General features: G+C 41.4%; 1 protein-coding gene across 5 annotated transcripts in view; it reads right to left on the reverse strand.

The window, feature by feature from the left end:
• Positions 1–18,705, reverse strand: part of celf2 (cugbp, Elav-like family member 2) — a 490,833-nt gene that overhangs the window by 193,142 nt on the left and 278,986 nt on the right. For 4 of the 5 annotated variants that reach the window (XM_044185301.1, XM_044185299.1, XM_044185298.1 and 1 more), the window contains exon 1: positions 11,713–11,905. The exons of the other annotated variant lie outside the window; for it this stretch is intronic. In XM_044185301.1, the coding sequence (XP_044041236.1) occupies positions 11,713–11,765 (53 nt within the window). In that variant the 5' untranslated portion in view covers positions 11,766–11,905. Of the gene's footprint in view, positions 1–11,712; positions 11,906–18,705 lie in introns of those variants that run through there. 5 annotated transcript variants of the gene reach the window in all.

An 18,705-nucleotide genomic window follows, 5' to 3' on the forward strand; every position in this document is an offset into this window, starting at 1 on the left:
GCGCGGCGTCGAGGGGACGAGATAAAATGTTGTCATAATGTTGCTGTTGTGAAGCTCATTGCCGGCACATTCAGTGCGTATGGCCACAAGACACGACATGGACTGAAATAATAACGCACAAATAATTACACATTCACTGCAGATTTAATTAATACTAAACCGATTGTGTATCGGAAGCCCTGATTTGATTCTAATTCTACATTTTCAGATCAGACAACACACAAGTACACTTGTTTCTACTACTTTTAATGAAGATTAAAACTAGGCCACTAGGGCCTAAATTGCTTTTCAGAGGCTTCCACACTGGCAAAAACATGCATTTTGTGAATTTCCCAGCATGAAAATAGTCAAAATTTACTTTAAAGATAGTGAATAATAGTATAGGATATCAGCTTGTATCAGTTGCAATCCAAAAATAACCAGCTATCAGTTAAATCCTATCGATAAGAAAGTGGCACAGACAAGTGCACTTGTGTTTTCTGTTAGACACAAAGAAAACACGCCATTCGCAGAGTCGAGAGAGAGGGAGAGAAGGAGAAGTAGAGAAACACATTTAAAGTTTTTTGCCGGGAGTCAGCGATGCTGTTAATACATACAGTCACATCAATGGCACATTAAGACAGTGTAACCACGGCAACAGACACCAGGATTATGTCAAAGAGAGGCACACAAAAGATTTGAAGATGCTTTGTTTAAAATAGTGGCAACACGGTCTTGAGAGAAAAGAAAAGAAAGAAAAAGAATTGAAGACAGGAATAAGCAAAGTTCCAAGAACGAAAGCTAGAAATATACTCAGGGCTGCAAGGGCAGGATTTGCAACTCCTGCTGAGTGTGTGTGTGTAGTTGTATTAAACACATTGCGGGGACATAAATCTGTGCACACAGCCACATTTTGGGGACTTACATCCATTTGGAGACAAGAAGCAGGTCCCCACAAGGCAAACCCTTAAATTTAAGGGGGCTAAGACTTGTTTTTTGGTCAGGAATAAGGTTAGGCTTGGGATTAGGCATTTAATGCTTAAAGTCTGGGTAAGTCTCCAGGGAATGTAAGTCAATGCAATGTTCTTATAACTGACAAAACAATTGTTTTGTGTGTGTATGTGTGTCATTAAATGTGCTTATGAATATCCTCAATATATTTGACACTAAACTCTAGAGGAGGAACTGAGGTTTCTACTTCCCACTTCATATGTCTCTCTCTCTCTCTCTCTCTCTCTCTCTCTCTCTCTCTCTCACACGCACACACACAGACAGACAGACAGTATGAGATGTAATGACCATGATGGCTCCGGGGCTCTTTCTTTAGTCATCTGACTCTGAGCAGAACATTAAGCAACAGTCCACTTCTATAAAACACACACTGTTTCTGCAGCTGCAGTAACACCGTCTGTCTCCTCCTGCTTCTCTGCTGCTCTTCGATACTTTCGCCCTCTTGACATTTTTATCTTTATCCAATTTTTTGGTCTTTAAGAAGTAAGACAATGCACTTCTCAATACTTGGCTGCTTGAAAACTTGGGTGCAGTGAAGTAATTTTGAACAAATTGACTGTTCTTAACTTAGAAGTACATTGGACAAAATATATAACATCTTATAATATAATAAACCAATCCCATCAGTAAATGCAAAGCTTTTTGACACTTTTTTGTTGAGATTGTGAAAGCGGTGTTAATTCAGTTTTCTATTATTTTGTCCACCTCCTGTATAAAATCAATGAACTGTGATAAAGGTTCTATTGTAGCAATGCCACTTTAAAGTGCAATGAGTAATCAATGAGTTATCTCAGAGATAAGTTGAAATACGGACACTTAAATGCCATAAATAACAAAGTCAGGTGCCCATAAGCTAACCAATCAGAGCACAGATCCAACAAAAATGTGTCAGGATGCAAAATGTTGTAATACTACTGCTTTGCCACTTCCTTTTTCAGCTTAAAATGTCTTTTGATGTATGCGAGTTTCGTGAAACTCCAAGTTAGTTTTGAAAGTTTAAAATCTCCAGTGTTGGGTGTGCATGGTGAAGTAATACTTGAGTCACTGTAGAGCAGCGGAGTTTGAGCGAACTACAGCAAAGATGGCAAAGGATCCGGAGGTGCATAATACATAGCAGCATAGCAGCATTTTAATAATGTCACATGACAGAAGTCACAGAGATACAATGGAAACATTACATATGAAAGTGAAATGAAGGATTAGAGCTGCATAAGTATGTTTAAAAAGATTATTCTGATTGTTTTGCTCAATATTCTGACTATCTTTACATTTTGGACTGTCAGAACACTGGCTTCACCCTGTGCAGTCGGAGACACTCCGATTAAGGAATGTACCATTTAAAGCAAATGTTTATATAGTTAGACTTAGCAAAATGCTCTGCTCTTTGAGGGAACTCTCAAAGAATCTGCACAGCGATGAAGACATAATCCCCCTTTAACAAACACGAACATTAGATCTTAGGTCAAAAATACCGAAAGCTTAACACGTAAGGAGGCGGTTGGGGTGGTGGAGGGAGCTACAGCAGCAAACGGTGTTGGCATGAGGCTATCAGCCACCGTGTACACCTGTATGAATATGATTGCACGTTACTAGTCTGCTGGTGAATGAGCCACTGACAGTGAAGCATGAATGGACCAGCTAATGGTGCAAATGTGACTTCAGTACTCTACTGGAATTAGAGGTCTTCCCAGGGGATCTGAAACATATCCAATAAAAACCAACCAAATAAATACTTGCAGAAAATCATGCAGGCGGTCTTTGTACACATTTTCTTACACATAAGTTCATATTTCATAAAGTTTACAATTACAACAGCTAATGTTCAGTACTACAGTACTTTTACTTTGTAAAAGGGGGTTTTCCTTTCTTTCACAGAGACATAACGACTCAGAGTCTGGAGCGAATCAGCTCTGGTTGTTGCATCATACAGTATTCCTGCTATCTGGACTCCACCCTGCAGCGCTGTTCCCTTTTCAACACTATGTAAGTGTGTGTATGTGATCTACTTCATGGCATACACTGAGTGTAAGAGTTGTGTATGTCCAAGTTCTTATTCTTGCTCTGGTTTATCTTTTCCACTTGCCAGTACCATGTCTGTTGACGTCATACAAGTACAACCCCCCAGCCCATGACCTTTGACCCCAACCCTCCTCACTAAATCTGTATCTGGGTTTAACTGATAACTGGGGACTCAAAAAGCTCAGACAAAGTGTTGTAGTTTGAATGATTATGTTTCTGAATTGATCAATACTACGTTATCTATCTGGTTGAACTGGTTGTATCCAGTTGACAGTGATCATGACTGTGATTAAAGATGACTGTGAACCCTCTGCAGTCAATCAGCTTTACTTCCTGTATTTAAAAAATTAAAATCAATGTTCCGTCTCTCTTTTCACTTCTTTTTCTCTTGGGCTTGCTATTTTTTCTTCCTTCTTCCCCCCCCCTCCCTTTTGCAACACTCCAGGGTCACCATCTGCATGGCAACACTCACAGCGTGACACTTCCATAACCCAGGAGGAGGAAGAGAGCGACAGAGCACAGACCTCTCTCTCTTTCCCTCTCTATTCATAGGCCACCCATAATTCATTAGCTCTCCCTCTCATCCTCTCTATATTTTTCTCTCTCTGCAGTGTGACCGATGCAGGTTTCTGAAAGCTTGTTGGGATACTTTCTGAAATGAAGGTGCTGACAGTTGATCTTTTGTACCGCCATTCAGCACGTTTTAAATTTGACCATTTTCATGCCAAACCTCATTCAGAAAAGGCTATATTTTAGACGGTGGAACAATAAAATTTCCCACTGAAACCAAAGATGGTATTTACAATGACGCATACTTGTACAGTATAATCAATCAAACTGCATCTTACCCATCATGACAACCAGATCAGGCTTTTTAATATTAAGCCGATATCTGCCCCATTTATTGGATTATCTGTAATTAACTCATTTGGTTCTTTTTGCAAAATAAAATCATCAATAAATGGAGAACATATCCATCTACATGAAGAATAATGATTTCCTTTACAGATAGCCTATGGTACTGCACAGCTTCAATCTGACCTATTGAAGTGATCTTTGCAAAACCAAACACTCACTATGATTGGTCAGTTTTTCATTTGGCCTCTGGTCATGCGTCTCTGCTTTTTTCTTTTTCTTTTTTTGGCTCCACTTTGAGCATCCATCAGTCACACACAAAGAGATTTAATTCCTTTTTTTTTTCTTATTTTCACCGGGCAGAGTGCCAATGTTTTTTTTTTTCTTCGCTGACTCTCACCCCCTCATCCCTCCTCCTCCTCTTTCCCTCCCATCCTCCCTCCACTCCCCCCTCCTTTACCCTAGCTAAGCTTTCCGTTTCAGTTGCAAGCAAAATCTGTTTATTTTTTCAGACAAGACCCCCCCACCCCCCCAATCGTCTTCCTCTTTTCCTCCTGGTTACATGCTTGTAGAGGATCACTGTGAGGAAAAAAAAAAATGGGGGAGGAATGCGATGCGTTGGAAGAGAGCGGAGGAAATCTGCCGCGGATAATGATTGCGAGGTGGAGGAGAAATTTAAACAAGAGAAAAAAGAAGGGATGTAAAGAGAGAAGGTGGAGGAGAGAGTCTACTCTATATTTCCTGTGTCTCTCAAGGCGGTGGTGTGTCACCGGAGGAAACACACACACACACACACACATGCAGGTAAAAGGCTTCTTTATGGGCCTGGCCATTGTAAGAATAAGACTGTAACAAAGTACAGCACTAAAATGCAGCCAAAGGGAATGATTAGTGTGTGTGTGTGTGTGTGTGTGTGTGTGAGGAGCAAGAGGGTTGGTGAAAGAGAGAGAGAGCGCGAGCAAGAGAGATAGAGATAGAGTGCCGTGCTTCAGGTGGTGCATTATTAAACAGATTTGTCACTTTGGGCCAGTGGTGTTAAGTGAGTGTGTGCGTGTGTGTTTGTGTGTTGGATGTGTGTGTGTGTGTGTGTGTGTGTGTGTGTGTGTGTGTGCAGAGGCTCATGTATAGGTTGCACTGAGCAGTTTAAGTTAAAATAGAAAATTAAAGAAAGCAAAAAGGAAATTGGCTTCTCAGGAGAAAAGAGAGAAACAAAAAAAGAAAGGACAGAAAAACAGACAGAAGAGAAAAGACAGATAGATAGATAATAAAAGAGACAGAAATAAAGAAGACAAAGATAAATGGAAAAACAAGAAAACAAAACAACACAAGAAAAAAATACAAACTAGCAGAAACAAAGACAGTCTGTGTTTCTTATACTTTCAGCATTTTTGATTTACACGTGCAGTCACGTTCCCTCATGCTCCCTGATTATATGCTGTCTGTATGCACGCGCACAGAAACACACACACACACGCAGATTGTCATGGGAGGTGTGTGTGGTACAGTTGTGTTTTCAATCCCTGCGGCTGCTGTTGACTAAGCTGATCTTTGTTGGGGGAAAAAAAGAAGAAGAAAAAAAAACAGCTACTGCATCTGCCATGACAGGCAACAACACTTGTTTTAGTCAAAAATAACATTAAAGGGACAGACAATGTCCTCTGTGTGTGTGTGTGTGTGTGTGGTGTGATCTGTAAACCTGCGGTAGGTAATCTTACTTTTGGAAGAAATCAAGCAAGATGAATGCTGAATCTGGCAACAAACGCAGAGGATGGGACAGGAACACAGTCCACACACACAAGTTTGTTTCACTATCCCTGTGGGGGACAGTCATTGACATAATGCTTTCCCTAGCCCCTTACCCTAACCTTAACCCTTACCCTTACCATAACCTAAGACCTCTACCAATGGGGACCTCAATTTTTGTGCCCACAGTGACTCAAGTCCCCATGGGCTAGTGTGCATTCAAGTCCCCACCGGGATATAAGAACATGAAACACACACACACACACACACACACACACACAGACAGACACACAGACACACACAGTAACCTGTGAGCATTCTGTTTGAAAGGCTGAGAATTTGCAGCAATACCCAGGTTTTGACTTTTGTGGCAGGAGGAGACACGGAAACTACACACTATGACATTTTGATACATATTTCAAAATACGTCCATTTTCATTCCTCATGAGCACTCTGTTTCCCCAGATACCTTTACTCTTGGCAAAATGGAAAACGCCTCGGAAATGGCATTTTGTCCACAAACCTCTCCTTACAAACCAAAAATAATAAACATTCTTATACTTAGATGTGTGGAAATGTGATGAATACTTTACATTAACATCATCAGTTGTGTAAGAAGATTTCAGATCCTTTACTTAGCTGAAACTGCAATATCACTATACAGACAGAAGTCCTGTATACAAAATGTAACTTAAGTATCAAAAGTAAAAGTACTCAATTTGCAGCATGACTCCTGTCAGATTGCAGTGTTAAGTGCAGTGTTTCACATCAGAGGCAGCCCAACTCGTCTGAAATAAAGACCACCCATACTAAAAACATACAAATTTAATACATTTTTTATGAAATAAAACATTACCTTCAGGGGAAAAGAGCAGAGGTGCTTTTTCACATAGTAAACGCCATATATCTAATGACTGTGGCTATTGTTTAGGGTGTCATCTACTAACTAAATTGATCATGAAATGAAATGTCATTTTGATCTAGAAAAAAATGAGTTAAACTGGCAAACTGAATATCTTTGGGTTTACACCTGTTGTCCAGACAATAAGAAAGCAAAACAAGCTATTTGAAAATGTTTCGTGGGCTCTGGGAACTGGGTAATGCTCGCATTTTTCACTTTTTTCCAGTTAGTTGCAGTCCTATAGGGTAGTTTAGCCTATAAAAATGCATTACATTTCATAAGATAATCATATATTTTGTATGTAAATCTGCAAAGTAACAAGTAACTACAGATGTTAAATAAATGTAGTGGAGTAAAAAGTACAATATTTGCCTATGAAAAGTAGTGCAGTAGAAGTACAAGTACCGAAAAAATGCACTTAGGGTCAGTACTTGAGTAAGTACTTGGTAACTTTCTGCATTGTAAATCCCATATTATTAACCCTATAGTAAAAATATAACTATCACATCAGAGGTGGCATTGACTGAACAATTCCCAACTTTTCATAAAACACTGTCTGCTTAACAACACACACACCTGGATGAGTCTCGCCTGCATTTTCATTCTCTTTTTCCACCTCTCTCCTGTAATTTCTAGTCTTTCCTGCTCGTCTGTAGCTTTTCCAGTCCCCTTCCCTCTCTGTCATCTTTCCTCCGTCTCTTTTGTGTTTCGTGACGCTCTCTCTTGCCTCAACTATGTAATTATCCCTTGCTGATTCCAGGGGGTTCAGAGGAATTCAGCCCTCCCTCTCTTTCTCCTTCTGCCCGCCCCGTCCGCCTCCGTCACTCGGATGCTGAATGCCGTATTGTTCTCTGCTGTTACAAAGCTTTGACTGACAGCTGTGGGAAGCGGAGAGTGAATTTTTTGTCTGCCCCGCAGCACCCCGACCCTCCCTCCCGCTGCCATCACTTTCATTTAAACTTGTCAATCTGCTTTTTCCTGTATCACATCATTTAAAAAACAAGCTCCAGTCGGGGGGTACATCATTTGGCAAAAACACCACAAAAATGTCCAGACCCTAGTTATGATTCATTGCATCGATCTTATTTAGTATATCGGTTTGACTCTGCACTGTGGATTTTACACCCCAAAAGGTGGCTAAACTTTATTCTACAAATCAAAATATGAAGATAAATTTACAGTCCGAGTTCTTTTTCTAAAACCAGCCCGCTCCCGAACCCTGCTTCTCATTCAAACCAAATCAGCCCCAACATCAACCTCAAGGTGACCGAAGAACTGCAACGTACGTCCAAACCTTCTAAGGTGTTTCCTCTGAACCCAGAATAAACCCCTGGAAATAGCTTGACGTCGCATCATGACTTAAACAGCGTCATCATTCAAATGCGTCAAATTCAGTTGCAAACACCAGGGAGCAAATCAGGGCAGGGAGGGCAGCAGAGACTGTCATCACCTCTATGGAAAAAGTATTACAATAAAAACAAATAAGCCTCATTTCTACATTGAAAAAAACAATGATGGAAAGATGGAAAGGAAGGAGGAGGGAGGAGTTTTTCCAAAGTTAGAGGGATTTATCAAGTTCATCGTGAATTCTGATTCAAAATCAGACATTACCAAACTAGCTGTTTTTGACTCTCATGATGAAATGACAGCTGCCTCATTTTACATAATGGCTTCAGTGTCCCATAACATGCTTTTTCTAGGCCTTTTTTCAACATGACAATAAGGAAATTCTGGGAAAACCACTTGAAACGTGGCAATTTCTAAGCATGAAAATGCTTGAATTCAAAGATAAAACACTGACTATCGGCAGCTTCGTGCTGAAAATCATTAACTGCCTTTACGAAATGTTTTCACTCTAACCCTTTAGTTAAAACCAGAATAATCCTGAGTGGAGAAAAGGTCTGGCTTAAAGATAAAGCACCACACACACTCTCACGCCACACTCACACACACTATCAGAGGGGATTTAAAGATTCAAACAGTGGTCTTGGTAATTAGGCAGATGGATTTGTGCCTCTCCTCCTGGTCCGGCGGGATATAAAGTGACACATAATGCAAGCGGACAAACTCTTTAAGTGGATTAATTAAAACCAACACTGCGGGGTCAAAGGTCAAGCCCCCTTTTGCTGTCAACCTCCTCACTCTTCCCTTCCCTTCTCCTCCCGCCTCGCTCAGAGGGCACTCGAGCTGCAGGACGGTACACCTGCGTAAGCGAAAGGATTTCGGTGATTGGACGACGGTGAAAACGGACCCCGAAGAGATCGAGGAGGGAAAACGGAGCAGCGAAGGAATGATGGTGAACTTTTAACATTTGTGCTCAGACCCTGAATATACTCACTTAACTACACTTCTAGTTTGGCCGTATTTCTCTACAAAAACACACTTTTATCTTTGCCATTTCTGAATATCCAGCAATGATTTAACCAGACGTAAAAGAATAAAAACCTGAGCTCTCCTCTCTCCCCTCCCTAATTGAATACAGAACACATCTCGACTTTGCCGTGTGTGTGTGTGTGTGTGGTAGCTGGATGTAATCAGATGGAATTAATATGCATGCTGTTTCTCATTATGGAATAACTGAACTGCACTTCAGATATGTGGCATGTACTGTGAGAGGCACGGACAGATTCATCCACTGCACTCCCTCTGGAACATGAGTGTGTGTTTATATATATGTGTGTGTGTATAGACTGATACAGTATATAAGATAGCAGGGATAGTGAATGCAGAATAAAAGACACGCCCCGCTGCTGATCAGATAACACTTGCTTTTAACACATGCATGCACACACATTTGTCACTTGAATTAACTCCTTATTGTATTTAAAGTAAATCAAATTCCACACAGCTGCATTAATCAGCTAATTGTGCTAATATGCATATCATGTTGCCTAATTGTGTTATAGCAGTGAGGTCTCATCTTTCATCTGCAGCGATAGTTTTCTTCATAATGTCCTTGTTTTAAAAACTTAATGACGGAACATCTTTTTTGTTTGTTAAATTTTACCAGCAGAAATCAATTATCAAAAACAGAGAGTCTACAGGGTCGCTCAGTCCTCGCTGTCACTCAACCACAATGCCAAAAATTCAGGCTAACTAAATCAAGTGTTTGTGCTCCTTGTCGCTTTCCTTTGTACAAATGCTTCTGGTGCTCGACAATAACAAAAGAAACGACACACACTCTCTTGTTAATGCTAGGTTTATGATATGAGTCTCCAAGTGTGTGTGTGTGTGTGTGTGTGCATTAAGTGTGTGTCTGAGCATGACAGAGGTGAGTCTCATTAGGGAGAAAACGACGCAGAGAACGCCGGCAAGGTGCTTCATTATCATAAATGATTGAGAAGTGCGTTTGTGGGCGTGAGTGCTCATTTATGTGTGTGAAGGAAAGAGCGAGCGAGTTGGTGAAAGTGTGTGTGTGCGCGTGACGCCGAGAGAGTATGAGTGACAGGCCGGCGGTAAGCTGGTCTTTATTAAGATGTGCCGTCTTTGGATAGGGACAGCTGCTCCTGCCTCTAATCTGGAAGAACAAAGGTTTAATAAAGAGAAGAGACGTGAGACAGAGGGGGAGGTAAATAATCATCTGTCTCCTCTTTCTCTCCTTCCATCCTTCCTTTTCTCAGTCCTCTTTTGCTTCCTTCCTTCCTAACGACTGATCTGACTCTGCCTGCTCTCAAGACCCGACAATGAAACTTTAACTCTCTTCGGAATTCCTATGCAAAAGTTTGCAGTCGAAACTTAAATCCTCACTTTTGACCTTTGACCTTTAAAGGTAACATGGCTGCCGTGAGGCCAAAATGTCAACTATTAACTCGTTATCTGCGCTAAAATTAGTTAAAGAGACACTTTTTAATGCTACCAGGAGATCTGTCCCCGTTAAGCAAATAGACCGAGAGGAGAGGAGTGTGTCCACAGAGAAAGTCTCTACTGCGGCTATTTATGAGTGTGTGTGTGTGTGTGTGTGTGTGTGTGTGTGTGTGTGTGGTCAGCTGCATGTCCTATTTCCCAGTCTGGATGGTCACCACTGCCTGTTTGGAAATGACATCATTTAGCCCCCTCCTTCGTCCATCAGCAGTTTACTGAAATATGCCTGCTCTACATTACTCCACTCATTTTCTATTTTGGATTTGTGGATAATGATGGTGGGATGGAGGGCAGTGCGGGGGGGGATAAAATGATAAAAGAGAGGAGAGGCAGCATTAAAAGAATAATTTGAGGGTCTTGAGGGTTCTGCCTCCTCTCTCCGTTCTAAAATAGAATTTGCGATAGTCCCCGCCGCTGCCGAGGGAATAATGACTTATTTATCAAATGGCTGAAATATTCAGGGACAAGGCCTTTTAAAATCCAGCTTTTAAATTCATAGGCTTTTCTGCTGAGATGCTTCATGACAGTGAATGTATTCATAGTGATTTGCAGGTCCAAGATGAAGCCTTGTGTCCTGCCTATGAGTCTAATAGCTGTTTAACAAAAAGGAGAGTGCTCACTCAAGACAAGGTGAGCAAGAAAAGTTTCACCTTTGACCTCATAGGAGGCTCAGTGAATCAGATCTGTATCAGAACTGCCTGTTCCTGCCAAGCAATAAATGGCTGTGTTGCTGGAGCAGCACTGAAAACATGTTTTGCAGCTCGGGAGATAAAATTTAATGTTCTCTAAAAGCGCTCTGTTGCAGGCAATCAGCCATGAGTAAATGTTTCAAGATAAATTCCTGGAGGGGCATACTTTTTCTGGCGGTGCACGAGGCTCTTCAACGTTTGGAGGGACCAAATCAGCATGGGTGGAAGGAGGGGGCGGGGTGGGGGTGGGGGGTGTGAGGGTGATAAATGAGTGTTATTCTTACTTCTACGCTGGAATGGACGAAGTTTGGAGATGCTGGTGATGATGAAGCCGTGCGGGGCAGCATCGGGGGTTAATGAGATGTACGCAGACACAGAGCAGCATGCATGCGTCAGACTCATGGCAGAGCAGGGGAGAAGAGCAGCTCAGAAAGTGGAAAGAGCGCTATACTCGGCGCAGATTATTGCCAAACAGCGCAATCCGTGCGTAATTACGCACCAGAGCGCCGGAACCAGAGCTCTGAAGGCTGCGAGCCTGCGCCGCGTCCCACCCTTATTTTCTCCAAAACATCACCGCACTTCTGTCTCTATCCCCTGTCTATTATCACCCCGTTCACAATGGCGAGGCTGTGGAGAAACTGACCGGACGCTTACCTTAACGCGTTCCAGCTTTTCAGGGGGTCCAGGTCTGAAATTATAGAAACCATGGTCGACTGGCTGGGCAGCACCGGGAGAGGGAGGGGGTGCGGCAGAAAAAGATCGAAAGAAAAAGCGGCGCAAAGGCTGTAAACTCCGTCTGCGAATGGCAGCGATTGCTCGGATGCAACCCGTCCTGGTTGTTCAGTGGGTGATGAGCGCTGTCACAGCTCGCTCTCTCTCTCTCTCTCTCTCTCTCTCTCTCTCTCTCTCCTCTCTCTCTCTCTGTCTCCCTCCGCCCCCTCCTGTAGAGCTCTGCAGACGCGTCTCCGAGCTTCCTGCGGTCCCTCTTTCGCAGGAAGGCTGCTGCTGGAAATGTAGAGATGTACAGTAGAGAAGGGTAAACCCCACCTAGGAAACTCATTTACCCATCTTTTTATTCAAATATAACGGGGGGAATAGAGTTTACACACATTTTTAGGGCTGGCACACTGTAGAATCTGCACACTGCAAAAAGTATCAACTTCAACGTCGTTTTGTTTAATTTTTAGGCTTAAACCTCCTTTGAGGAGGATTTTTTTGTAAGTGGGGAGCATATGTTTCACACACTATTTTACTTGTTTGAGTAGTTTAAGAGGAGGCAGATCACTGCAAGAAAATTACACTTATTGTAACAAGTATGTTTGCATTGAGTAAAGATTATCCTCCTACTTACTTCAAAAAAGAGTTAACACAAGACAAAGACTTTTTCAGATTTACCTGCGATTACTCAGTAAATTAATTATAATACCATTAGTAAGCTATTGACAATTACCAATTACAAATAACGTTTCCTCCTAAAAGTACGTTTAGTCTTAGTAACACTGAAGCACAATTAATTATCTAATGTTTCATTATGCAACTAAAGCTGATCAGAAACCACTTAACGAAGCTGCTGCAGCTTCCCAGTGACATGTCAAATGTTTTACAGCTGAGATTCAGACAGAACTGTTCGGTGAAGGGTGTTGCAGTTGCTAGTCGAGGCATCAAGGCAGCCCTGCAGATTATCTGGCTCTCTGCAAACCCCCGTCAGCGCTGACTTCCTGTCTGACACCACCACATCCTGTTGATAACTGTTTTTTTTCTTCTCCCCTCCCCTAGACATAGACATAGACCTAGGCAGCAGATGCGTCATCCCTGGCGAAGAATGACAAGGCATCAGCCAAATCCTCCATATTCTGAGCTCCCATCTATTTGTTCATTGGGAAAAAACAGATGAGCCCCGATGGAAAAAACAAAACAAACTCAAGAGTGTCAGAACTGTGTCTGTTTCAGATAATTGTCTGGGACAACAGAACAGAGTGGGACTGAAAGTCTCTGCCAAAGCCATTGGAGTTACAGCACAAGTGGTTTGTTATTTTCAGATATGATATTAGTCATTGCACATGCACTCACAGATAATGGTCAGTTTGACAGGAAACTGCTGTGGTTTCATTTTAGACAGTTGGTTTGGAAAAATGCCCTTTGAATATGAGACATAACTCAGTCTTGTTTTAGCTTGATAATTGTGCATTTTTATTTTTACCGACTGGTTTTTACTGTTTAAACCATGTGCAATTAGAGGACCATGAGATCCACCAGCTGAAGTTAAAACTTTTTTTTTTTAAATACCAAAAATTGGGGTGTCGAGGTTTTCTATGATAATGAGCTTTGAGGTAATTTCCAGGTGACGTTCTGCAGAGCAGAAACGCTAGCTCACATGGAAGAGAATTTGAGCTCAGAGTCGAGCACGCTGTAGGAAAGACAACAGTAATGCAAAGCTACAGCTCGGCGCTCTCAGCATCAGCAGCCATACTGCACTGGCTTTAAATAGACTCAATTGGACATCTGCTTCACTGAGGTGGAGGAGGAGGATGGAGAGAGTTGACAGCATCTCTCTCCTCTTCCTCTGTCTCTATTTCTGTCTCTTGCGCTCGTATAGACATGAACGCTCGCGCAAACGCACGCGCACACACACACACACACACACATCAGAGAGATCAAACTGAGTTTAGCTCTCCTCTGCACAGTTCTAATTTCTGCATAATAATCACATTGGCAGGCCTGACGTCTCAGAGTAGTTGTTGGTGCATCTGTACAAGTTAGCGATGCATATATACACCTGTCTGCATGAGAGAATAGAAGGGTGAGAACATTGACTGGAAGCTTTTAATTATTATCTTTACAACTGGTTTCTCTTTATATACAACTTTGTTTTCATCTTTGGAGCTACAGAACTTGAACCATTGCAGAGCGATGTGTCTTAATTTGTTCTTTTCTAGATTGTCTTTGTTTGTTTTTTTGCTTTATTTGTTCTTTTCCAGAATTTCTTTTGCTGAAGTTTCATTAGAAGCGTTCCTGCTAACTATCACAATTTGTTTCTGTTTATTTCTGAATCAACCGGAAAGGGTTAATTAGCATTGATCCTTCCTTCAACTAGACAGTAAAACACACCCGACTTTGCTCTCTTTGGGTTCACAACAGACTTCCTGTTACACTCAAAACTGTCCCTTGTACAACAACCACAGGTAGGAACTTAAAAGAGGTCAGGGGGTATGAAAAGGCAACCTAACCTGTTAAATATCTCAATAATGTTAATTCTGTTGTAAGTAATAAGAAAATAAATACTGAAGTAATAAATTAAAGTCAGCGTTTTCAGTACAGTACATGTGTCACATGCATCACATCCCTTCCTGCCAATCAGAATTAGGAATTCTCAGTGGACATGGCATAATGAATAATAATGTATAATTAAATTAATTAATTAATTCAAACTAAAAGTATATAATGTACCACTTTATATAGCTTAATTACACAACATGAATGAGTAAAAGAAACTCAAGAAATGAAGGTAAATGAAAGTGTAATAGATACAGTAAGTTAAGTTACAGAAAGATTAACTAGTGTTAAACTGTAAAGCTATGTCTTACGACAGAAAAAAGGGGCAAACAGATGCTGTATGGTGAGTCATGGAAGTGTGGGAAAGGTGCAACAGCATGACACAAACCAGGATTCACACTCATGTTCTGTGAACTGGGTATGCAAATGACTACAATCAGCTGCCTCTGTGTGAACACACCCTGCACTGTCACTGCCTGTTTGAACTCACTGATCCCATTATTCAGGAAAGGATTAAAAACCCTCGGACTCTTATTGGCACAAACACACAAGCACACACTCAGGTGCGCATATTTACACACATGTATTCATCATAAACCACATGCACGGAGATGGAGCCAAAACAATATCAGCATGATAAACACCTTGTATTTCCCCCAGCTTCTTTATTTGACAAAATCAGGCAGATCTGAGGACAAGCCTTGAGGTTTATGTCATCATGCATATGTGACGTGCATTTCAAATCTAAACAAAGTCTGTGTATCTTAAAACCACCCACTGAATACAGATTCTCATTTTACCTCAATCCATTTAAAGGGGGGGGGTTGGAGGTGAGAAGAAAAGAAAAAATAAGCAGAGGAGAGGATGTGGATGAAATAAGTACAGGGGCATCATTTCATAAACGACAGAATTTTCTTTTCTGTGTAAGTCATTTGATCCTGTCAAATATGCCTAAAGCCATACGCCCACATGCTCATTGTCTGAAAAATGCTCCGTTTATGAGAATCTCCCCCCTTTCAAACAATGAGCGGAGCTGTTGGCTGCTCGGCTCCACATCAGCCTCAGCGCTCAGTAAAACCAGGAGAAGGCAAATGAGATTTAAATCGAGGGACGCAAAGTGGCACACACCGGCCCAGGAGAATGGCCCAGTGAGCTTGTCTGTTTGTTTGTCCCACGCCGCAATCAGTGCGCTAAATTGCAGAAGGCCTTCGTTTGTTGTGTTTACCTCCAGGACGCCGACATAGATGCAGAATAAATAGAGCTGCTCCCTCTCCCATCTGGACCCTGCGTATCTCTGACACCATCTCAACTAATCTGCATTTACACCAGGAAGACTGTTGCACTCTGACACACACACACACACACCATTCGTAGAATTTAAAGCTGCTATAATCACCATTTCTTAAAAAAAAAACCCACAATGGATGACTGTGTCATTTGATGACTGTGTTGCTCATAGTGACAAAGCCACAGAGAGTTCTGACACGACCCTGCAGTCCCACTCAGCTCTAAAGAGCGTTTCAGTGATAATATGTCAGTGTTGTGTTTATAGCTTGTTTCTGTTGCCACCAAGTGGCCAAAAAAAAAAACAGTTAATGCAGTTTTAAACATTTTCAATATTGGGGCTACCCAATAATAGTATCAGAAATTACACTCTGGTAGACAGCAAAGTGCACTGCACATTGATCTGACCTGGTGAAGTGAATGAGCTGAAAGCAACACATAGACTGTGCCAACTTTTCCGACTCTTTTTGTATTTTTGTACAAACAAAAACCTATGCCATCAGAACAATTTGCAAGACGCTATAATTACATGAAACTGTAGGTTACAGATACTTTGGTCACAGGTTTCTCACTTTCTCCTAAGTCATCATGTCTGCAGTTATGAATGTTGGTACGTCATTAATAAGGTAACTTGTCAAATGGAGGAGCAGTGGCGGCTAGTGAAAAATGTTCTTCGTAGGGCTGAGCCACATCCAATATTGGATGTATGAGTATGAGTATGATTTAATGCAAAAAAGTGAAGGTATCAACAACGCATCACTACTTTGCAGTTAAATATTTAACAATTCTTTTATTCCAACATTAAATAAAGCAGTAAATAACGCCTTGACAAACACATCACGACTAGGGTTGCAGAGGTACACTAGTTTCAGTTTCACTAGATACGGATATCATATCGTGCACATAGCGCCCTCTATTGGCCAGCCGTCCCTGTGAGGAGTCTTACTGATGAACTACAGAGCTAGTAAAAAAACTTATTAACCCTTTATAAATGATGCCTTATTAGAAAGTGAAGAACCTGTAACCCTTAATTAATGATATAATAACATTTTGAACTGCAAGTATGCTGGAGGGGGATGTAAACCAACTAAAGGGAGCAGAGCTTGTTCATTGCAAACCACGGTGATCACGCAGCCAAACACAACAAGTTGTATACATGTTGACATAAAAAACCATTACAAATCTCCAAAACTGATCGGCTCCTCTGAAAAATTATTTGTAAATGATTAGTATGTCTTAGTGAAAATCTGTCAAATGTGATGAAAATAAGCCTCAGGCATGTGTTATTGACTATATGTGCGTTTATATTTTGCATGTTTCCTTATGTGTACTCTTGCATGTATGTGTAAGTGTGTGGGGTTCATTCAGATGACGTGGTGAGTCATGCAGAAAGAATGTGTGTGTTGGCAAGCCTACAAGTGTGTGATGTTTCCCATTGATTTGTATATAAACACGTCCACTGCAAATAAAAGTTAATGTTTATTCCCCCAAGATTCAGAAAATGGACACCGCTCTGAAAATTTTGCCCATCATTCCTGAATTTGTCAAATTATCATAAGATTTTCAGCCAAACCTGGCAATACTGCCTGTGTCTCTTTGGGGGGTTGACAAATGATATGCTCAGAGCGAGTGGAAAGGAAATGGAGAGAGGAAGAGAAAGCGCTTGGCAGAGCAGCGTCCAGGCGAATCGGGCGAGAGAAAATGCGGAGAATGAGCGATTGAACCAATGTGGGAGAGCGAGTGGGTGAGGGAGCGAGAGAGAGAGAGAGGAAGAGGAAGAAGAAGAAGAGGAGGAGGAGGAGGAGGTGGAGGATATATTTAGAGCCGCTCCTAATCAACTTCTCCGTCAGTTTGTGTCTGTGGGGGCGATAGGGAGAGCGAGAGAGAGAGAGAGCCACGCAAGTTCAACACTAAAAATCAATATGCAGCCCACTCGCAGACTGAAAGCAGCAGCGAGAGAGGAAGAGAGGAAGAGAAAGTGAGATAGGGAGAACAGGAAAACGACAAGATGAAGCAGACACAGATGAGACTACGAAAGTGGAGGAAAAGTGTTCTCGTTTCGTCACTCTGTCATGCAACAACTATATATATATATATATATATATATATATATATATATATATAAAAATCACAAACACCTATCATAATAATTCACTTTACAGGATAGTTTTCAAGCTTTTTGTAATACAATAGATGCCACATGTAGGCCTTCGTTGAAACGGTTATTGGTCACTGTAATCATTTCTCCTGTGTATAATGGCTATGAAGTGAATGAAGTTCCTGAAGGGACTTCAGCAGTCTCAGTTAACCAAATCATGTGGATATCTTCCAAAGCTAAAGTCTTTTTTAATACAAATTCCCTCTTTGTGTGTCTTTCTGCCGAACTGTGGCAGAGGGATACGTCCTAGTAGTCACATGTCGGTTTGTTGCTGGGATACAACACCGGCAATGAATCTACACACAGCTGCCAGGATGAAGATACCCACACCTATCTGACTAACTCAAGACTGCTAAAGCCTCATACTAGCTTTGGTTGAACTAAGCTTTTTTGCCCAGAACAGGGACTGTAGATTTTGTCCCTCATTTGCTACAGTTGAGTCGTATTGCAAACTGACAGGAGGAATGATCAAAGCGACCAAAAACCTCTCTCAACGTACATATGATGTGACTATTGCATTGAGGCAAAAAATCAAAACCTATCCTTTAAAGCCAAACTGAAATCAAATTTCGTTTTTCCTTTCTGCCAAAGCATACATATCTGCTCTGTAAATGCCCCAAGCTCTTCTTTAAAGAGCAAGTTAACACCAGCTAAACATCTTATATGAACGCAGAAGTGTATTTGAGGCTGTGTCAGTGCACGGTGACATCACTGTCGGATGTGATTACAAATGCAACAGGGCAGACCTAAAACTTTTAACCAGAAGTGGGAAATGGAACACTTTTTGGTGTTTAGTTACTCTAAACATTAACAAAAAAAACATTAACCAAAAGGGAGCAATTTGTATTTAATATTTTTTGGTTTCATGACGGTTCCCTCTGCCTGTGCATTACGGGAACTGGAATCCCCTCGGTTCTTTGTCTATGTAAACA

The sequence above is a fragment of the Siniperca chuatsi genome, linkage group LG23 (genome assembly GCF_020085105.1).
Source record: "Siniperca chuatsi isolate FFG_IHB_CAS linkage group LG23, ASM2008510v1, whole genome shotgun sequence".
Taxonomy (NCBI): Eukaryota; Metazoa; Chordata; class Actinopteri; order Centrarchiformes; family Sinipercidae; genus Siniperca; species Siniperca chuatsi.